This window comes from Melitaea cinxia, chromosome 13, assembly GCF_905220565.1.
Source record: "Melitaea cinxia chromosome 13, ilMelCinx1.1, whole genome shotgun sequence".
In the NCBI taxonomy this organism is placed as follows: Eukaryota; Metazoa; Arthropoda; class Insecta; order Lepidoptera; family Nymphalidae; genus Melitaea; species Melitaea cinxia.
Window position 1 is genome coordinate 12,536,278 of NC_059406.1, and position 23,686 is coordinate 12,559,963.

At 34.6% G+C, this 23,686-nt stretch overlaps 1 protein-coding gene and 1 long non-coding RNA gene across 5 annotated transcripts in view; one reads left to right on the forward strand and one right to left on the reverse strand.

The window, feature by feature from the left end:
* The window catches only part of LOC123659307 (tropomyosin-2), a 31,356-nt gene that overhangs the window by 6,947 nt on the left and 723 nt on the right, over window positions 1–23,686 (forward strand). The window contains exons 2-10 of one of the 4 annotated variants that reach the window (XM_045594553.1): window positions 2,668–2,819; window positions 3,713–3,838; window positions 12,057–12,190; window positions 13,478–13,595; window positions 14,387–14,457; window positions 17,737–17,812; window positions 18,091–18,153; window positions 20,450–20,519; window positions 23,002–23,547. In XM_045594553.1, coding sequence (XP_045450509.1) covers window positions 2,706–2,819; window positions 3,713–3,838; window positions 12,057–12,190; window positions 13,478–13,595; window positions 14,387–14,457; window positions 17,737–17,812; window positions 18,091–18,153; window positions 20,450–20,519; window positions 23,002–23,399 — 1,170 coding nt within the window. In that variant the 5' untranslated portion in view covers window positions 2,668–2,705 and the 3' untranslated portion in view covers window positions 23,400–23,547. Of the gene's footprint in view, window positions 1–2,667; window positions 2,820–3,712; window positions 3,839–5,751; window positions 6,383–12,056; window positions 12,191–12,783; window positions 12,902–13,477; window positions 13,596–14,386; window positions 14,458–16,003; window positions 16,075–17,736; window positions 17,813–18,090; window positions 18,154–19,721; window positions 19,907–20,449; window positions 20,520–23,001; window positions 23,548–23,686 lie in introns of those variants that run through there. The other 3 variants (XM_045594557.1, XM_045594555.1, XM_045594554.1) reach the window with 3 other exon arrangements.
* Window positions 1,958–5,478, reverse strand: LOC123659308. The gene is made up of 2 exons (XR_006744002.1): window positions 5,289–5,478; window positions 1,958–2,141 (listed from the first exon to the last, which is right to left on the reverse strand). It is a non-coding gene; the product is annotated as an uncharacterized LOC123659308 (long non-coding RNA).

Genomic DNA, 23,686 nt, shown 5'->3' on the forward strand with positions numbered 1-23,686 from the left:
ATTGATATTATAGTAGAATTTTAACCGACTTAACTTTAAGGAGGAGGTTACTTAATTGGACCGTATACACCACCAGATTGACATATTTTAAAATGAACTCATCTTATACTATTAAACGATCAATTCTTGTATTTATATATATTTATTTATGTATGTCGGGAATAACATCGTCGTTTATGAACCGATTTTGATAATTCTTTTTTGTTGGAAAGGAGATATCCTAAGTGTGGTACCATGATAAGGAAACCAGGATCTGATGATGGGATCCCAGAGAAATCGAGGGAAACCCACAAAAATCCGCATAACTTTTTATTGTGTAAACCGATTTTGATGATTTTTAATTTAATCGAAAGTCGATGTTTATCATGTGGTCAAATTTAAATTTCATCGAGATCTGATTACAACTTTTGGAGTACTCTTTGATAATTCGAATATACTTGACTGTTTTTTGGTCTACCTACGTTGTATTACTTGTCGATGTAATTGAAGTCGGTTTTTTTTCGTTTGTCTGCAAACACAATTATATACTGTCACTTTTGAAATTCAGTATAAATTAAATTGCGTTTCGATCCGTACCATAATGCATAAAACCATTCAAATCCGTATTAGTACAAAAGACAATAAAACCGGATTTATCATATTTTAGAACACGAAAAAACTTAACGATTTTTTTGAAAATATCGAATGAATAAAGCTATATTTATTCACAAAGAGGGTTTTTACTTAAGATGACACCGAATTTAATTTAATGAATGCAGTCAAAAGCGTCTATTTAAGCGTCATAAGTTAAATGTTTTTATAATTTTGTGGCTTGAAAGTCAAGCTGCTAAAGTAAAGGCATTTTTATCTTTAAAATCTTAATAATTGACCATACCTTTATAAAAATAAGCTGTTTAAGTTTAAAAATGTTTGTGTCTTTTATAAAGAATAGAAGAAATAAAAGTAAACGATAGGTTTTTTTTTTATTAAAATAATTTCTATATTTGCGGATCTAATGAGATTAATTACTTTTATATTACAAAGTTAGATTTAAAGAACAGTTGGCTTTAGATCTAAGATCATAAAGCAGAACAGCTCATTTAGTGTAAAATCGCACGTATTATATAGAGTTATAAGATTAAAATATACCTACATATTACCTATGTTCTCTTGCTCAACTAGATATTTATATAGAACCCATAATTATTTTTGTACCTATATCCTGCCAGACTACCAGATTGACATATTGTAAAATGAACTCATCTTATACTATTAAACGAACAATTCTTGTATGTATATGTATATATCTATATAATCTGAATCTCGGAAACGGCTCCAACGATTTTCATGAAATTTAGTATGCAGGGAATTTCGGGTGAGATAAATAGCTAGGGTTCATTTTTAGAAAATGTTGTTTTATCCCAGTTTTTAGACAGTGAAAATGGGAAATCGGCCGGTCGCGATTGACCGAAAAGACCATTTGTTCAATTCTTCGATCGGTTATTTTTTTTCTTTTTTTTCTAATTGCACTCGTTATTTTTTATGTAAAATTGAAAAATATTATTCATATTTTATCATTATTATTTTTTAATTATTATTTTTTTATTTTTGATTTTTTATATTTATTTATATTTTTTATCATTGTCGGTAAAAAAAATATTATTCATATTTTATAAATAATGATTTTCAAGAAACACGATTTACTAAAAATACCGAGCTAAGCTCGGTCACCCAGGTACTACATATTTATGTAAGTTATTTACAAGTTGTTCTTTTCGTATGAAACAATTATTATCTCACAAAAACTTTTTGGACGTACAGAATATTTAAAATTGTAATTTTACGTGTGTTTTACAACAGAAAATTATCTGTAATTAGTTTACTATGTACGCTGTTAAATTAAGTAATTAATAGTATTTATAATACATAATTATATAAGGTTTACCTTAAGGCGTTTTATTAAAAAAAAAACTTTGGCTAAAAATACTACGACATATGAACTATATTCAAAAATTCATGCCTTATATGAAGTTAAGTATTTATCGTTTAACCCCTGTCTTAAAGGAGCAATGCACCTTCGATACCATAAATAGCCTCCGCCGGGATAAGTGACTTATTAGGTATTACGTTTGCTTCGACAATGTTCCGGCACGTGGTTTCATCTAAAAGTTCAATAAATTTTAAGATTATTGTCATTTTACTTATAAGAATTTAAAAAAAAGAGATTTTTTTAGTAAGTTGATTTACATTTAAAATATGTACAGGAATTATTAATCCGTAATTGTAATATAATGTTATGATTAATAATTTTGGCTAGATATGTCTAGACAAATAATCCATTAATCACTGTCCGTGTATCTACTAAATTATTTTTTAATTAAATTATATCACCGAATAGGCAAACTATAAGTAATCGATATACGTATTAGTTACTGTAAGTATTAATAATTTATTATTAATATATCTAAGGGAAGCAGCGTCTTTGGTGCGACAAAGCCAGTACTGCGGTCACCAACCCGCCTGCCCAGCGTGGTGACTATGGGCAAAACACGAGTTCACGTTATTTTTGGCGTAAACTTGTGGAGGCCTATGTCCAGCAGTGGACTGTATAGGCTGTAATGATGATATCTAAGTGAAAAGAGTTATTTCTGAATTATTTTAAACAGTAAATTAATACGTTGTTCTTAGATTTTCATCAAGGGGAGTAGAAACAAAAAACCGCCACCATGGACGCGATCAAAAAGAAAATGCAGGCGATGAGGCTGGAGAAGGACAACGCGCTTGACCGCGCCGCCATGTGCGAGCAGCAGGCCAAGGACGCTAACCTTCGCGCTGAGAAGGTATATACATTTATGGTGTCCTGATACTTTGTATACTTATTTTGATATTATTATTGAGGTTTAAAGAGATGTTTATTTTTTTATTTATTTTTTATCATAAGAAGAACTATGTAGTTCACTTAAAATGTCATACAAAAGATATACTTAATAATTAACAATTAACAATTACAGATTTATAGAAAATTTTATGTCATGGCATGTAAAATATAGTTATTGACCTTGTTTTGAAAATAGATACATAATCGCATTCTTTAATTTCTGTAGGTACTTTATCATATTGTAGAGATTTTTTTTTAAATAAACATAAGTTTTGATAGGCCTGTAAAAATTTAAAAATATTTATTTGTAATGTCCTATTCAAAAATTTATTTGCAATTTCGTAAATAAATATTAATTTTACTATTAAAGAAAGTTTGAGTAATAAATCAACAGATGTATTAATGGATTCGAAGCGCAATAAAATTCAAGTTAAATAAAATAGGATTGCAAATATTTTGCTTCAGTATAAATAAACCGAATACACCGAAAGCGATTAATATAAAATCAAATGTTTGCGATGACTCAATCTAGCCATGTATGGATTCGCTTGTAAAAGAGGTTCAGTGGCAATTGAGATAGGGTACTGCAGAAATTATCCTGCTCAAAATCTGGAACAGCCTGACTTGGAAAGTACTTCGACTTTACAAAGCTAAATAATACTGTTTTGAAGCAGTGTTGTGATCTTGTGGTGAGTAAGGTAACCAGAGCTTCTGGGAGGGATTGGGGTTAGGGTCGGCAAAGCGCTTGCGATGCTTCTAGTTTTGCAGTACGGTAATCGCTTACCATCAAGTGCTTCGCTTGTTAGCGACCTAGTTGTATAAAAAAAGTATCGTAAGATGACAATAAATTTGTAGGCAGAAGAAGAGGCCAGACAGCTCCAGAAGAAGATTCAGACCATTGAAAACGACCTCGACCAAACACAGGAAGCTCTCATGCAAGTCAATGCCAAGCTCGAGGAGAAGGAGAAGGCACTACAGAACGTGAGTACTGTTTAAACTATCTGTTGTATTAGCAGCACCGAGTTCAAAGACAATTTCTCAAACCTTCTCAAGTAAAACCTACTCCACTGATGGTAAATTAGGGGTTAGTTAGGTGACGTAAGGTTGGTGAGAGTTATTTGAAATAAGAATTATTTTTTAATTAAGTGGTAAAACGGAATATGATTTTAGATGATGAAGAATCGGCAAGTCAAATTTAATAACAGTATTGAGATGAAGTATTAATTTGCACAAATGTTTAAAAAGGTCACGTAATTAGACTACATGTTACGGTTTTTGTATTGGTATAAGTTATTTGGTAAATTGTAAATGCATACTTTACTGTTATTAATATCAATTGAATATTCAGCGAAATAATTTATTATAATGCAATGTAATTCACATAAATTATTTCTGTTTTAGTTATTCATTTATTGTATTGTATGTATTTTGTTATGATTATCAATTTGAATTTGTGTACAATATAGGTAGGTACTGATAAATGTTACGAATATTTCATACGATAATTATGTTAACCTTAAATTTTTATTTAATTATTATACACCACATGACATACTTCTCAAAAGGATACTTGAATAAATTCTCTAGAAAAACGAAATGTCGTTTTCACGTATTAAAATTACAGTACCAAATTAAAGGTTAAAAAAATGAGGTCAAAGCAATTTAATTTGAATTAAACTTATTTTTGTCGATATGCCGTTTTAAAATTATTTACCGTATTAGTTAAATTTTCTTGTTAGTTGTGACCTTGAATTTAGAATTATTATCGATAATTTTATGAAAGCGGTTTCTAATGTGTTATTATTATCCACGCGTCCGAAGGCTAAAGAATATCGTATTATTCGGTAGATTGTACATGCTAACATTAAGTGAATACGTTTATTAGTTTAAATATGAACATAATTATATTTACATAATGAGACAAATAGTCACAGTAGCAACCACAACTTCTTACATCGCAATGGTCGTGGTTTCGATTACCACTCCGAACAGATATTTTAATTAGATATGTAGTAATATTACGTATATTATTTATTTGTTATTTGAGTTTTATTCTCGTCTATTTTCTATATATTAAGTGAGTTAGAAAGCATGGCGACCTTTTTAGGCCAGTAACGTTGATTCAAAATAAGGTTTCGAAACACGTATTCTAAAAATCCATAGGTACTGATCTTGAGTAAACTAGGCTAAAGCATTGGAAATACAAATACTTAATTGATGACTTAGAACTAAACTAAAATAATTACTTGTTAATTATGTATTTAATCACATTAACAATGTAAGTAAGTAAGTACATTGATGTATTTCATCCACGTGGGTAAAGTCTATTGTGCAAGTGTTAATGTCATCATTTAAAAGACTAAAGTTAGAAATACGATTACAAAACTATCGGAAGTTATGTTTCTTGTACAAAATTTCAATGTAAACTTACTAGGTACATGTAAATCTTCATGAAGTTTTAAACGGAATTCTACCGTGCACCGTTCGTCTGTTATTTTTAGCTACCGACACCAATATGGACTCGGTGCTCGGTGTTTAGGTAATCTAATACTAGCGGGTGATTTTATCGCACGCTATGATTATTATGTATGAATTTATAATTTCTTAACTTTAATTATTTGTGATTATGCTTATTTTTTTATACTTAATAAAATACAACTTACACTTTTTTAAGCTATTAGTTTTTTTAATGTTTTAATTTGTTTGTTTATAACGATATAATTATTAAATTCAACTTATTACAAAATTACCCGGGAATACCTAGATATAGTGTTTATAAACACTTAAACAGCGTCGGTCGGTAAAGCAGTATTGTTTGAGTATAACAAAAAGATGGCGCGCGACGGCAGCGCCACGTTCTTATGATTGAAAGTGACAGTCAGTCAACATGGCGGCGGGCGCTGCGCGGCCGGTCGGAGCGCGCGGAGTGCAGTGATGTCCGCGTCCGCGCCCCACGCCCACGGGCGCACCCCCGTGCGGCGCAGGGGGCATCAACACCACCCGCGTTTGAGGGGCGACCGCTTACCCCTCACAAATACGACTCCGTCCAAACTTGTGACCTTAGACACTCAGACAGACGATGTGCCTTGTGTCAATAGTGTTAGTGAATCTCAAGAATTGACAAGGACGAATAGTGACGATGCACTTTCGAATCGAAACATACTCGAGGACTCGAATATCGATGATGAAATTGAATTTGATGTTAGAATTGCCGGTGACTCGAACGTCAGTTCCGATGACGATTTCTCCTTCCGGGAGGAGAGATCGGCGGGTGACGGTGCTGAGGTAACCGCCTTAGCCTCGGATGTATCAGACGATGATCCCGAGACAGCGGAACTAGCGAAACTTAGGTGCCCCAGTGAGTGTACTGAGGTTTTGGCGGCTAGGGAGAATCGACGAAGGCGAAGATGTGCCGACTATCCAGGACTCGCGTTCGGAAGTTCTATATTCTCCTCTGACACAATGATGAAATTTTCCATTATTAAGAATGAGCTGCAGAATATTAAGAATACTGCTTTGAAAAGGGTAATGTACTAAATTTATTAAACTACTGTATGAATGTGTGAGTGGGTAGGCGTGGGCCAATTGCGCATAGAACTATTTTTAATCGCGTTACTTCGGAAAAATCTTGAAGCTGCTCTACCAAGCGAGTCTAAATCCGCGCGTGGCGATCAGCTGAGCCATTGACATTTCGTTTGACTTGTTTACGCAGATGATTGCAATCGCTACCGCTAGATGTCGTCGCGCTCTGGAATAATAATGACCCTTTAGTCCCTTAAAATATTATTTTTTTTTATTTCGTTTTAATCATAAAAAGTAATTTCAAAATAATGGAAAATAAATTATTCAAAATAAATTTATTTAACAAGTAGTAAGCATCTTCAAATCAAGCGTAATATATATAAGGATTTTCTCGTATCAAACATCAAGATATGGGTATATTCATTGGGGTTATTGATAAGATCAGAGCATTATCTATCCGAGATCATGAATCACACCTTGCGCCCAGTAAATAACATCGGTCTTAATTTTTGCCTTGGTAGTAGTACCTACTTTCTAAATAATTCTTATTACTTGTCGACTTAAATGATGTCGACTACGTCTAAAAACCAATAAATTCCGGCTATATAAAATAAAAATTTAAGAACTTAAGGAATAAAGGAATACATGTTTTTTACAGTATATATACAGTACATATTTTAATTACGTAACATTATGCTTTATAAACAATTTTTGCACTAGTCTATTCAACTATTATTTCCATTCCACACCGGTTCTTTATTCTAAAGTTTAAAATCGTATGTAAACACATACAAAACATAAGTAATGTTATCGTGTAAAATAAATATAAATTGTAAATACTCATTAAAAATTATTAATAAAAATATATGATGTGATAAGTATTTATAACGAAAACCAGACGTAAATAATGATATTGTAAAATAAAATCGTTATATACTTCACACATGCAATTAAACGTAATTTGTAGCATGCTTGTTATGTATTTGTGTTAACTGGTAATCACTTTGAAAAGACTTAATTAAATTAAGTAGTAATATAATTAAACGAAGTAACTAGAACTTATAGAATTACTAGAATTATATTTCATAAGAAATAAGAAAACACATAAATTTTTGTACAGAAATGTTACTACTACAAATAGTCATTTAAATTTTTTTTTACTTTTAAATAAAAATTTCTAAGCAATTTTGCCAATACGAAGGTATGAATCTTTATACATATTGTATGACTACTAGCAATAGACGTATGCGGATTAAAATACACATTCAATTCAAATGAACTATAAATTGTCATAGTACCTATTCAATGGAAACGTCTAATCTGCTTCTTATTGAATTACATTATGCTTATTGTGCAATTATAATCGGATCTATTTCAATATTTAAATCCATGTAAATATAATTGTAAGAATTGTTTGTTCGGAATTGTAAAACTGTAACAATTTAAATTTAATTTTGTACAGTGTAAATGCACCCAAGGTTAATTGGTGCTTCCTTTGTAGACTTGCGTCGACTTATTCAGGCCAGGTATGTCCATAAGTGTTAAATGAGATCACTATTATTGTTACTATCGATAACTGTTGTGAGATTTTAGGACTTGTGATGACCCAAATAAAAATTAAACACTAGTTGGATCTTCTAAAATATTTTTTATTTTATAAGTAAAATCTTATTTCATTGTAAAAATTACTTATTGCACTATAATTTATTTAGCTATAATTTATCTAAATTACCTAGTTACATTTTGTACAATTTCTTTGTGTATCAAGTTGCTGAATTTAAAGCAGACGCATACCTACTTTCCAAATTACGTCACACAAAATTTCAATTCGGTCTCGTGAGGTTTGTCCATTTACTGGTACCTACTGGTATATTATCTTTAATGTTGTTATGCATCGTTCAGTGTTTTTGACGTGGTACATTGTATGTCGACTAGATGGCGTTAAATAGTTTTTTACAAGTCATTTTGAGGTTATATGAAAAATAAAATTTAATGATACCTATTATATAATACATATTCTTATTTATTTTAGCTCTACTGTCAACTTTAAAAACAAGATTTATGACAAAATTTACGTGAATCTGACTAACAAAAAAGACAATAGTGTCACCGTGTTCAGTACTATGGAAATATAATCACAAATTGCTCTCACAAAAGTTATTCAATAGATATATACATCCAGTATAATGCAACATCCGTAATTGTAATTGTGTGTAGTCTATGAAGCGTTTCACCTATCCCATATTATTTCTGTTTTCTTGTATTATTGGAGTCAGTTATGACCCCCTACAGGATGTTGTTTCCCCCAACATTTGACAGGTGGAGCTAGTGCGTGTCGCACGGTCGATTGTGTGTGACGTTTAACATTCCTGTTATATTTGCTGTCAATTGTCAAAGTATCAAATTAATCATTCGTAAGAGAATGTTTTACGGTGTAACAGTTTAATAATTATACCTATTTGAAATAAGTTTTTGTTATCAGTTTTATTTAATATCTCTTAAGAATTCATTACGTATAAGGGCACGTTCAAAGTGAAGTGGCGATAAGTTACGGCGTCTAAGTTAGTGGCGGCCATTTTATTTGCCGGCAGTGTTCATTCGTGCCGAGGTATCTCTGCGATACGGAGCAGCAACGTTCGGTGCAGTCAGTTGGCATTTTCGCGAGTTGGGCGAAGGTGTCTCTAGTTTTTAGCTTTTAGGCGTTCGATTTAACAAAAAAGTGAACAAAATGACGACAAATATGCAGCAGGGAACCATTTTGGACGTACTAAAGAAGAAAATGCGTCAAACAAAAGAGGAAATGGAGAAATATAAGGACGAATGTGAGGAGTATCATAAACGATTACAAGTTGAAATTATGCGGAGAGAAGAAGTAAGAAATGTGCAATTTTTATGTGTTGTGCTTACTGTGAGGTTTTAATTTATACGTGTAATATTACTTAAGTTAAAACTTTAATTGTTTTTTCTCGGGAGTTATCAGTAGCCATGTACAAGTTACATTACTATCTACCTATAGTGAGTAATGTCCGGCCATAGTTAGGTGTGCCGGCGACGTACGCATATTTACCTCTCTTTTCATTTCATCTTTATACAATTGGTCCGAGTGAGATAGCGAATACGTGTTTTTTCATATTCCTGCCGTATACTATTCAGCAGTGTTATTTCAGTTATTTGAAACAAAATAATAATAATAATAATAATTGCTGATTCGTAATGTAGCATCGGGATGAAAGAGTTCACGGTTTATTCTTTACATAATTTAGCGGTACATCGTACCCGTTTCTGCCATACGTAACAGGTTTCGTGCGTTGGAGGTCGCGTATCAGACTTGTGCCACATGATTTAGAGCGAGCCGGTTCGGTCGTGGAACCGTGCACCCTTCAATGCATTCCTCATTCGGAGAGGTTCGGACGTCCCCGAAGGTTCGCGCCGGCGCCAGAAAGGCGTGTCCGACTCTTTGCCGTTATCACCATATGACGTAATTTATAAGGCTGCAATGTACAATTATATTTACTTAAAGGATAGGTTTGGTTTACAAGATATATCTTGCAATTGTATGAAAACACGTATTCGTATTATAATATGTCCGTAATATAACCATCTCGTCAAATCAGGCTTAAGATTTCTTGTTTTCATTTCCTACGATTCATAATGTTTCTTATCAGCTTTTTGAACCGGTATATCAAAAGCCGATAAGAATTTATTCATTTAAGATCGCGGTGAATATAAATCTAGAACACTTTAATAACATAATTCCGTATGATATTCATGTATCGTCAATTTTCAATGGATATTAATTTGTTCACGGTTTTATAACCGATAAAAGAATTTATAAAATTTTGAAGAAGCGCGCTTACATCATTTTGCGGGCGTGTACTATTCCAAACTATTCAAATAATTTTGGATGAGAAATAGACTTTATGAAACTAATTTTAAGGCTCAAGTTAATAAGTTAAATGGCAATAGTCTTATTTATTATGAAATTGGGACTAACTCCTACCATAAATGTACCCTCGAGAACAAGTACATTGAAATGATAAAGAAACCTCGATTAATATTTCAGCAATTAGAAATTTAATGAGTATAATTAAAACCGACCGTAACTAATTACTCAACCATAATCGTTTTCAAAAATACCATGAATTAAAATTGACGATAATGTAATACAAGGTCTTAAAATGGTAACTAATACTTTCCCTTCTGCCTGGCCATTTTTGGATAGGCCGATACGTTGGGTTGGCTATTGTTCGACGATCAATTGTCATCGTCGGTGTCCTGTACAATGTTAAAATTTAAAACAATATGAAGAGCTCTCTCATTAAACTTCCATTACCCTGTGTACTGATGTGTAACTTATCGTGAAACCTTATTAATGTAGCGGATCAGTTACCATAGGAAAATTAGTGATACCTTAGCAACTGAATTTTTACATAAAATACATTAGGTAACTGACCGCTAATAAGATTGGTTAGTCATTAGTAAATACGAAATAACCTTAAGGCGTCGAATTGAATACGTTGCGAGTTCAAGGTGACTAGTTTAGCATCTATGAATAGAGTATCTGATTACTTACACTTCACTGTTCGAAAAGTCATTCTTCCATAGACCAACAAGTTGGCTTCGTATTATCAATAAATATATTCTCGATTATTGTTTACGGATACGTCTATTGGCTAATTAAATTATATGAAACCTGATTATATGAATGAGCTGATTGGTAAAGCGATGTGGGTTTAAATATCTCCTCGCGTCTATAAATAGAGCACGCATAATGACACAGGATAAAATGAGAAACTGGGACTCGTTTGAGCTTCCTCGCAACAAGGACGTGTGATGTCATTAGCATGTGTGTAGCCGTTGAATATCAATTAAACTTAGCGAATATTTCGAACGGCTGTTGATTCTTGGCACGTATAATGTGTCGACGTTTAACAATGCGACACTAATGTTATACACATACTTAAAACCCGGGAAATGTAGATACGTTAAAAGCTCTCAATCTTTAATGTGTGGCTGTTTTAGTTCACTACGGTAAAAATCGGTATAGCAACGGTAACTCATCTAGTACAGCACTAATGTCCATCAGTCACGTCATTGTCAGTTTTTAAATACTCTTATGTTTCGAAGAGTAAAATGTATTGTGATTATAAATGTCATAAAATATAACAGTCATACAGAGAAGCCTTTAAAAACAAAACTATCACCCAAGAGCTTTTATGCTAATTATAATAATGTGTTAGTCATTGCTCAATACAAGAAGCTTGTTATAAATTTCATCAGAAATAAATCCAATATGTATAATTGTTATTACTGTTTTATAACTCATAATCCTATAACTCGATTTTAACTCGAGAATACACATACGATTCCATAGCTAAATTTTGAAAAGTTTGGTGGATAAAGTTTATCCTGCAAATAAGTTACGAGTAGACTTAAATAGCAGGAAGTAAAAATGGTCATTAGGTAGTTTAAGTCGTCTCAGTGTAGGAACTACAACTTTTAGATTCACTATTTCGAATAAAAATATCCTATACTTAAATTGGTTTTCCATAGTAAGAATAAACTTATATCTGTTAGATACCGTCATCCGTCAAATATAGTTATCCACAACAGTTGATACGGGCTCTGATAAAATTCAAAAAAAAAGCAAGAATATTGATGGTATGTGCCTTTCCAGGCCGAATCCGAAGTTGCTGCGCTCAACCGTCGCATCCAATTGCTCGAAGAGGACTTGGAGAGGTCTGAGGAGCGTCTCGCGACCGCGACCGCTAAGCTCGCGGAGGCCAGCCAGGCTGCCGATGAGTCGGAACGGTGAGTCCGCGCCATTTTTCAACTTTTTAAAATTTTATTTTTTATTACAATTGTATTTTTTTTTTTTTTTTTTTCGAAAAGAGTGCTGTTAGCCCTTCACAGCGTAGCCGGTTTTTGGAGTTGTATGAGTTATAACCTTTTTAATTTGTATCTCTTCCACACATATTACCTGTCGTTATATTACAAATTAATTCGTACGATAAATTGTAAATAAGGCTATAATTTCTATTTTAGTTCCTTTGTCGCTTAATTTTGATGTTTAATTTTAAAATAGAATTTTCTAAGTTATAAGTTTTGTGTGCATGAGTGTTTTGTTTTTTAGTAAATTCATAACCCTTATGTTTTCTAATTTTACCTTGTTTTGTTTATCTAATTAGTTTAATCCTAATACTTTAGTCAAAACTTTAAACATATTCTTATCTAAATATCTCACAAGTTTTCTAAAGTACAACATATTTTTCTTAGTATCGTTGAAAACTGTACAAAAATAAATTATATGTGACCGTGATACCAAGAAAAAAAAATATTCTTAAATAATTTCGTAAATACTATCGATGTTATAACATGCATGTGTTTGGCCCCGCACTAACCAGAATACGCAAGGCGCTGGAGAACCGAACAAACATGGAGGATGACCGCGTCGCCATCTTGGAAGCGCAACTCGCACAGGCCAAACTAATCGCCGAGGAATCGGACAAGAAATATGAAGAGGTGAACAATTAACGAAACTCAATACCGTGTTGTTATGCGCTAGAAATTTTTAATACTACCCTAAATTCTGGAATCAATACTTAATGGGGATTTGCGGTTATTATAGTGTATAAGACGTGTTTACCGTAAACAAATTATAGGATAAACTAAATAACGTTGTAGTGCATAACGGCACGGAAAAACATACTTATTTTGAAATCAGAAGCGTTTTGGTCTAGACTTTATTTTTATGAAATCGTAACATAAATACGCTTTTTGATTTCAAATTAATATAAATTAATTTAAGTACTTTAATTTATTAGTAAGTAAAGAGTACAAGAATCACCATCAAGTATCAGATTATTCTTATTTTATCAGTGTAATTTTTGACGTATGATACAAATGCTGGTTCTTGAACGACTATAACTTTTCTCTGCAGATTTACGGTTCAACACGTATATGTTGCTTTGAACGTTTCTTGCAAATTTTTCGTGTTCGTATCTTGCATGTCTTCTAACTTCTGGGTCACCCTTGAAAATCATTTCATCTAAGTTTTTTTTAAATTTCTTAATTTAATTTCAATATTATGGGGTGCAGCGCCCGCAAGGTCCTGGAGAACAGGTCGTTGGCTGATGAGGAGCGTATGGATGCCCTGGAGAATCAGTTGAAGGAGGCCAGGTTCCTGGCTGAAGAAGCCGACAAGAAATACGATGAGGTCTTTGAGAGTTGTGTTGTCGTCTGATTTGCCCTTTGCATTTTAAACCAATCCTTATATTTGTTGAGCGTTTTGTTACTAATTATCGATTTAATTTCATCCCTTTGGAAAATATAAACCTGCAATTTCAATTACCGCCAGGTTTCATTTAGAATATCCTGCTTTGTGAAATTTTCCTAATCTTCCTCTTTAATCGAAATTGATTTTCGGAATTGGTTTGAATACTAATTTCCCTTACTGAGTTTTTGTTTTCTTATTAAAAAGCTTGTTTTGCAAAAAAAAAAAAAACTTAATAACCTTGATCCCCAATTAACTGCCGAATCATCCTCGTTTTATTTAACGTAGCGTGATCTATAATGAAACTGAAAAAATACGTGTTTCAAGATAAAATTAGTTACGAATTACGACGTTATCATTTAAGATAAGATATCCGTATATGACATACCTACCTAAAATTTTCTATCATTTAACACATGGTCTTGCGTGATTAATCGTAAAACTGACCATGTGGTGAAACAGATGGTTCCAATACTGTTCCCATTCCCCTGACATATGACCCTGCGTTGTGAAGGCAGTTTTAAAAGTCGAGCCCAAAATGGCAAACATGACCGTACGTTTCTTTTCCTTTAAAGGACTGACAGCTCGTACACGTCGTTACATAAGCATTACTGCCATATATGAGGGACACAGTTGCTCAAGATCTCGATAAGCCATCGATGACTGTCGGTGATTAATTTAAGCCTAGTTTAATAGGAAGGAGGAAGTTATCTCATACAGTGTGATGTCTCCAGGTGGCTCGTAAGCTGGCCATGGTTGAGGCTGACTTGGAACGTGCAGAGGAACGTGCCGAGGCCGGTGAATCGTAGGTTTCCAATGAATTTAGCTCCGGGTTCCCGTTTGTACCAATGTTACAAATACGCCTGAAATGTTTAGTCCCATCTAAATAATTATTTTCAATGAGTTTATCCATTTGCGGCGTATTTTGTATCGTTGACACTACGGTGAACCCGTTTCGTTTTGCAAGTTTTTGCCACAGTTTTGCATGGTTGTTCATTTGCATATTTTTTTTTTTACATTGCCGCACAGTAACTTGAATTATCGTCGTTTATAATTCTAACATCGTCCCTCGCTGTTTTTGCATGTCCAGTCCAGGTCTACGAGATGGAAGCCGAAATGGATAAATTGATTTAACTATTCTTTCATCATTCATAATATTAACGCAAAGGTGTTGTCTTTTAAAATTAATTGGAATCGCATAACTATTATTGTTTAAGTCCCCACGGGATAGTGACACTTGTAAGTTCTTTCTTTGCAAGTGTCATTACCCGTGCATTGAACGAAACAAGGGTTGCCCCATCTCATGGATATTTCTTACGCAATGTTAACTATCATGTCCGTGTGTCGACTAAATTTTCTGTCTTTAGTGTGTGTACCATGTTAGCGTGGCCGTAGGCTAGTCGATGCCAGGAAATATGTGTGGTATAGGGCAATTTTCGTTTTCAGATATGCACCGCATTACACCAGAATTACTGGCCGTATGCGTGCCGCACATATGCAAGCGCACACATCACATAACGATTATAATAACGCACTAGATAGTACTTAGATATTATTTCATTAAATTTTACTGAATCTAAATTTTAGAGCTTAAATGTTTTGGGACAACCCTCGTTTTTATTTTACTTATTGAATTTTGACGACGCTCTCGACTTCCCGCTTTGTTTTATCCTTTTTTTTTGTAACGTCTACCCGTGTTGCTTTTTTATCTGTATAAATTGAACAAAGAATGCAATAAAAAAGATTTTAAGCTATTTTAATAATCCCTATATCCTAAAAAGCCATTAACAACTCTAATCAAAAATAACGAAAATCCTAATCGATATTGCCATTCCTATATAATCTAAAAAAACTCATATCCACCACATTACACGACCGCAATTCGAAGCGAACAAAGGCACGGTAACACTGCACTGAAAACACCGCTCCATCCTGATCCACAACGGAGGCACAACTAACAAACTGGGGGCAAAAATAAAGGCATCTAACTTAAAAAAAAAAAAAAAATTATTCCACCCTGATTCTATCACTCACATTGTACGACCGTAACTCGTTATTCACACGAAGCGAACATAAAGGCACCATTACACTGCATCGAAAGCGTCATCCTCATCTCGTTCCGATCCTATCCCCCATTGCACGACCGCATCTCGCAAGTACAAACTCGAAAACATAAAGACACGGTCGCACTGCACGGAAAGTGCCGTCCCCATCCCATCCACATTGCACCAGTTCGGACTCGAAGCAAACATAAAGGCACGGTCACAGCGCACGGCGAGCGTCAAGTCGAGAGCGGGTAGCGTAGTGTGTGTGTGTGTGCGTGGGCGTGTACTAACGCTCGGCGGCGGTAGGTGGCGCGCAAGCTCGTGCTGATGGAGCAGGACCTGGAGCGCGCCGAGGAGCGCGCCGAGCAGAGCGAGTGGTGAGTAGCGGGGTACCCGGCTTTACGATGCACTCTGTACCATCCCACTGCTGGGCATAGGCCTCTTTTCCCGTGTAGGAGAAGGATCGAAGTCCACCATGCTGCTCCAATGGCGGTTGGCGGATATATTCCCTACTATGAGTAACGATCGCTATCAGGTATGAAAACAATCGGGACCCGACAGTTTTACGTGCTCTCCGAGGCACGGTGGGGAGACCCACAAGGACTAAAAACCAGATCGGAAATAAATATTTGTATAATCACAAATATCGACTCCGAGCGGGAATCGAATCCGCGACCGTCGGTGTTTAGACGCCGCCGACATGGCACACGCATCATTACACCAGAGCGGTCGTGTAGAATTTTTTGTTTTCGTGTCAATTTTTTCTTTTTTATCCACAATGAGATCGGCGAATAAGCGTACGTCACACGTGATGGTAAGCGTAAGCGCGTTGCCGTCCCTATCCCCAATCTCCCCATCAGCTCTTATCACCTTATTCACCACAGGAATACAACACTGCTTGAAAGCAGTGTTTTTTAGCTGTAATCTTCTGTAAGGTACTTCTTTACTACTAAATAATACTACTAGTAGTATTATTTAGTAGTAAAGAAGTACCTTAGACTAAGTAGTAAGTACACTAAGTAGTGTTGTGTTCCTGTGGTGAGTAATGTGGCCAGAGCTCTCGCAGGGAGTCGCGCGATAAGATATCCTTCGCGTTGTCAAAATTTTAAATTAGGAAGTGGTTTACATCTGCTTTTTTTCAAAGTACCTCCATATAATCGTCATTTTATTGATTACTTTAGTTCCAAATATGTACTCATATGTATAATATCTTATATTGTAGCAAAAAATTATGACAAAAAAAAAGGTATCGAACTCTTTAAAAATTTATTTACGGTGTAGGGTTGATAAAATTATGATATAAACTTTTTATGAATATTGTAGAGAGCAAAATAAAGCTGGGTACATATCCACGCGCCTTCAATCATTATAATACTTCTATGCCATTGTATAGTCTATTGTAAGTCTCGACGTAGATTTAAAGATGAAATGAAAAAATGCAGTTCTTTTAATAAGTTTAAATACACTATGAATTCTTAAAATAATAACAATAATTCCTTTACGTGTTATTGTGCCAGCATCATTAAATCTCGTCTGTAATATCAGAACACTTAAATTATTAACATACCTTTATATTATTTTAAATAATAAAACTTATACATTTGCTTTATATTTAAATATTTTGCATGTTTTGTTGATAGCTGCCAGACAAATGTTTTCATAATATATTTTTATTCTATTTTTAATGATAGTGTTAATCTCAAAGGCAGCTATATACAAAATGTTTCCTTATAACCGGCATGATTGTGCTTACTTTATTAATACACATATAATTTTAAGTCTAAATTGAAGAGTATGTAGGTCAAGCAGTGATTTATTTTAATGATGGGTACATGTCAGTATCTAAGCTATTTATATTGAGAGGATCAATTAAAATTCCATGTTGCGTTCTTGTTAAAAATAATTTTCAATTCTATTTCCTAGTTAAATTTTACAGTCACAAAGTATCTTAATTAAATATTAATATTCTGGAAATATTAGTCAAATTAATGTTATGAATATAAACAGATAAAATTAAGTTTCACGTAATTTTTTTTCAGCAAAATCGTCGAGCTTGAAGAAGAGCTCCGCGTTGTCGGCAACAACCTGAAATCCCTGGAAGTCTCCGAGGAAAAGGTATATTCCAAAATATACCTTGCTGCGTTAGATATAAGAGCTAGTTTAAAAGAACGATTTCAGCTAGGAATTTACGCTAATGATCATGAAATTTGAATAATAGTCAGACAGTTTACTTAACCTGAAGTGAAACTCAGTTATGATGCACCAACCAGTATCAGAATCATCGAATTAATTAACGTTTGCTAAATCGTTAAATATCGAAGTGTAATTATAATTTAAGTGTATGGAAAACAGGTTTTAGTTGGAAATTTATATAATGCGTACCATTCTAACAGGCCAACCAACGTGAGGAGGAGTACAAAAATCAGATCAAAACCCTCACCACCCGTCTAAAGGAGGTGTGATGCGAACGAGATCGGTTCATTTGTGCGAGTGTTGTACGCTTGCCTAACTGCATTATGTGCACACACCCTCTAGTGTAGTGTTCATGCTCAATTCATCGTAAAAAATTACAATTCCAATGTAGTAGACTCCGAATGACCCAATTCATACCAATGAATCGTTACTATGTCGCTTCTTTCAGATATTTTACGATTAATTGAGCACGAAAACGTAATGCGACTGTTGCCGTTTTCCATTGTAATTTTTTAATACTCGTTCTTTTTTTAGTTGTTGTTTTAATTTGTTACCATAACACGTATTTTTAGTAACCTTAACCTTCGTACGGGTATCCGACAGTGTTGCTGTTAGAATTATTTCGACGGTAGCATTGTAAGATACTGCATGGAGTTCGTTTTCGTTGTTTTTCTTTATATACTTTCGTTAACTTAAAATAATCACAGGCGACGCAAAGAGAAGAATCATACGAGAGTCAGGTGAAGGTGCTCGACGCGCAACTCAAAGAGGTAACGGCGGAGAAACTTTCGTAGAGGAGAGAACATTCGTAGATAGTTCTGGTTGCGGTAGTCTTGAATCACGCTCATCTTGTTTGTGTCCCTGAAGTAGCCCCTCTTAGGATCTGGACATATGCTCTACTAAGCTAGCTAAAAAAAATTAGGTCCCAATATTTCAACCGTATTTTCCGGCATTGTTATAGCTCTATCAAAACAGCAGTATTCAATTATGAACAGATTTGATACTCTCTATCTACTGGATTGTCAGAGTACTTGATACAAGCGGAGGTATTAATATGTTATAGCTGTAAAAATATACTAACGTACAGTAAATACGCCATTGATTGTGACTGTGTGTCGACAGCTAGCTGGACTTTAGAAATCTGTGCAGAAGATTAGTTCTTTTTCAATAGGTATACTGTACAAACTACCACTAAATACACTTTAGTAGCTGGCGTGCACTTAAACTAGAAGCAGTATGTTCAGATCCTTACCCATTCGGTCGAGGAAGTACATCTCATTACCCTCTTGTGCTAACAGTTGGGAGGAAGGGCTAATTCGACGGTGTAGGTTCGTAGTCGAGTGGCTGTCAGCGGTTGGTGCTTCATCTATGTATATTTCTGCATAAAAGGATTTCTATATACATGTGTATTTACATCTCTATTTATTATGTATGTATATCATATGCGCCTGTGTTGTGATCGTACGCTTTTTGGGATTATTTTTTTTTCTTAGCCCTTTTTACTGTATCATTTCGCTTGTAAACACGCTTTCTCGTTCTTAGGAATTATATATCTGTCCTATTTTTCATTTTACTTCATTTTTATATTTATTTCTCTTTAATTTTATTTAGATTTTTTTTATTATAATTGTATTAAATATATTTAAGTATACGGACCCTATTCCCATTCTTTTATTTTAAATACTGACTGAAATTTTCATGACTGTCCTGACCAATCCATCAATGTGTAAGCATAGAAATAGGGAAGAAATAAGAGTAATTCCTTGAGGTATAGTCACAACACGAGCGCTAGCATGCCGGTGGCTTGTAAGTAATGAGTCTGTGTGGCCAGGCGATGGCGTCCCGCGAACACGTCGAGGATAAGATACACAGCCTCTCGCAGAAACTCACACAAGTAAGTTGCTCTACATAGAGGCCTTGGTCACACTTTACAATAAAACACAAAAAAAAGAAACGATCTAAATGACGTGACATTAAAAATTAAGAAAAAAAAAAAAACATGACAGCTATGTCCCTATTGACATATGAGTAATCTTCTTGAGATGTCCTATACCATAATTATTCTCCTATAACATTGTTTTATCGATAAAATTACAGTGGCCAAAGCTTCGGTATCTTATGTATAATATCATTTATCATTTTTTATATTCCTTTATATGTTATGTGAACGGGTAACGGTATATTGATTTCAATTATAGCCTCAGTTCAACACATAGCTGCTTTTGGTAAAGGTAATTGCATGGTATTTGTGTCGCTTTACCTTTGACTATTTGTCCTTTTTTTGTATTAAAAAACTTTCTTTTATTAAATAGTGTTTTTGATCGTGCAATTTAAATAGAAATAATTCTACCAATTGTAATACAGTAACAATTAAAATAAATTCAATAAATGTTTTCAATAAAAATTAATTTTAATAGTAAATGTTGCATGTGATTTTTTATAGTTATAGACTTATTTTCTGTTTAATGTTTTCTCGTTTCATATCAATGAAATTGTTAAGACAGAAAATAAGGTGTTTTACAAGGACATGTATTAAAAAATACTTTAAAATGTTTACAGGCTGAAGCTCGTGCTGAATTTGCCGAGCGCTCTGTCCAGAAACTCCAGAAGGAGGTCGACAGGCTTGAAGGTAATATATCTTTCTAAATATTTAAAATCGAAGATATTAATTAGGTTATGTAAGGAGAACAAAAAGATTATAGAGAAAAAAGATTTATATGACAATTAGTAGGAAAAAACAGACTGAATATGTTATAATAATTATGTCTTGATAAAGTTTCAAGGTTCTGCAGATATTAAGTGTATTATCCAGTACAGCAGTCGGTTAAGTGATATTTCAAATGATCTCTAAAGTCAAGTTGTAACAAAGTTACACGTTTGAATATATAACAAAAGCTTAAAGCATAAACGCACTTAAGCCATCTCAGCCATCATACGATTTCTCCTTCAGTTAAAAGCTGTACTATAGATTTTAAAAGCTTATTTATTTTCATTGCGCTATGATTCTAGCTTAATTTTTCTTATTTTCATAGTAACAGATTATAGTTTTAATTTTCTGGACGCAATTGTGAAAATCTGTTTTTTAATAATTTTTAAGAAAATATTTTAAGATTTCCACAGTTGTGCACTTTTTTATTTTTATTTTGTCAGCATGGAGTTTAAATGTGTCCTGCTAGACTGCTCGAATTGACGTTGTAGATTCAGCCATAATTTATGTGATTTTTGCATGGTTTTGAGATAAATGTTGTATTTGCCTTAACATCTATTCGAGTATTTTCGATTCAACGGTGGAAGAGATGAATAATGTGATAAAATAAATAAATTGCTACCGAAATCGAGAATGCTCGGATCGTTTGAAGTGTCGTGTGACTTACCTCGGCCGCGTCCGATCTTACAGACGATCTGGTGGCCGAGCGCGAAAAGAGCAAAGTACTGCAGGAGGAGATGGAGGCAACGCTCCACGATATTCAGAACATGTGAACACACACTCGCCCCCCACACCCTCCCTCGCCCGCTCCACTCAGCTCGCTATCGATATCGACATGTCCACCTCACTAGTCCGCTCTCTGAGTGACGTCTTTCAATTATGACATGTGTCAATTACGACGTCTGTCAATATTGTGCTGCGATTGCAGAGCGAAGTGTCTATGCGCGCCATGATTATTTATTAACTTTTATAAGCTTTTCTTTTATTTTTTACTCTCTTCTTTTAAGACATGACTAGTTAATTTATGAGTGAAGCGGGCGGGTGATGAGATGTTACTAGATATGAAGTAATTGCCAGCCGCTTTTTTATTTAATGTTGAAGTCTAGTATTCGCTACGACGCCACTGCCAAGTGCAATTTTTTTTTATTTCGTACACTGCTTACTAAATATTTTGTATGTTTTGTATTTAAGTGTATTTCCTCATTTGTATTAGTCAATAATTTTTAGCGCGTCTGTAGTCGAAAATTGCATTATGCAGTCTTATGAAAATACGTCAATTTCCATTAATATTAGAGTATTTCGACATTCCATTATTGGGACCAAAACAAGTCGTAAATACTTTTTCAAAATTATTTGCACTTATGATATGAGGGACATTCCTGTAATAATTCCAATGTAATATAACGAATAATTTATATGTATCGGGGAGTGCACTGTTTGCGATTTATTATGAACTTTTTATTTACTTAATAATAGGAAAGAGATTAGTTATTTTTTATTTAATGAGTGATGGTAACAAGTAAAATAATAATATTTATGAGAATATGCTTGATATGAATTATTTTGATATTCTATATAGTTTCGAGAATGTTTCTTTTCTCGTGTCAGTTTCCGCTTGTTGTTATTTATTATGAATAAATTATGACAGATTTACTTTAGAAATCTTCACAACTAGCTCATTACTCTAAGCTGGCAATTTACCTCCGTACGAGGGCCCATAACGGATACAGAAAAGAAATAATAAATAATGTAATTTAAAACGATTGAGGGTAATCCGTCTTTTTTTTTAATGTTATCGATTAATGAATTGATAGATAAGTTCGTGAGAAATAAATTAATGATTTTAAGAGTATTCTAACACGTGTTTATAAATATATTATATTATTATTTTTAACTCGTTGTCTTCTTTACTAATACGTTTGAACCTCTCATCTTCCTTCAAACTGATTCCACCAGCTATACTTGAAAGTATACAAATTCATCAAAGTTACCATTTGTTTTGCACAAATCAATGCGAGATGAAATGAGATTGCACAGTTTTGATAATCGGATAATTTTGATCGAAATGTCACTAAAAATTGGATGATAGTCCTTGTACATATCACATGAAAGCACAGTCTATGTGAAAGACCCCCGTTTTTGTGTTGTAACGAAGTGTCCAGACCATTGTTAACGCATGTACCTTAAGAAGACGAGGTTACGCTGGGCCCGAAAAATCGTGCGTCTTCTCGTGTTGAACGAAGCATGGAAGACCTTTCCGATGTAGAGCGCCCCGAGTCCCCACTATTGACACTCCGAGGCATGGATTATTAAACACATATTTAAAAAAAAAAACTCCGAGGCATGGAAGTGGCGTGTGAGCATGTCGATACTACAAGAGACTTGACTGCCCCGCCTGCCGCAGATGACCTGATCAACGCGAAGGAGCAGTTCAACGACATCGGGGACGACATCGATGACACTGTCGTGGAACTGATCCCCGGTGTCGACATGACGGAGAAGCAGATAGAGGCGGCGAGGAGGGCTCTGGAGAAGAAGAAGAACGCACCCCAGCCACCCCCTAAGGAACCCACTCCGCCCCCACCACCCAAGGAGCCCACTCCGCCCCCACCACCCCCACCAAAAGAGCCTACACCTCCACCCGCGCCGGCTGAACCTGCCCCGGAACCCGCCCCAGCCGAACCCGCCCCAGCTGAACCCGCCCCAGCTGAACCCGCCCCGGCTGAATCGGCCCCTGCCGAATCCGCTCCGGCTGAACAACCCCCAGCCGAACCCGCCCCCGAAGCCGCTCCGGCTGAATAATACGTCAAAATCTCCCATTTCTATCTAACAGTGATATACGCTTTGACACAAAAAAGGGAACCCGTCTAAATTAAATACCGATCTAAATAAATGATGTATAGGCTAAATATAAACATGTAAATAAATCTTTACAACTTAGCTGGTGGAATAGCGTTTCAATGTCCTTCGAGTAGCATTAACGTATGCATGAGTGTTTGACTAACGAACGAATAGCGTGACTGACCCCGTCGGTCTTCACAGACGATCTGATCTCAGCCAAGGAGATATTCTACGAAATGGGCACGGAG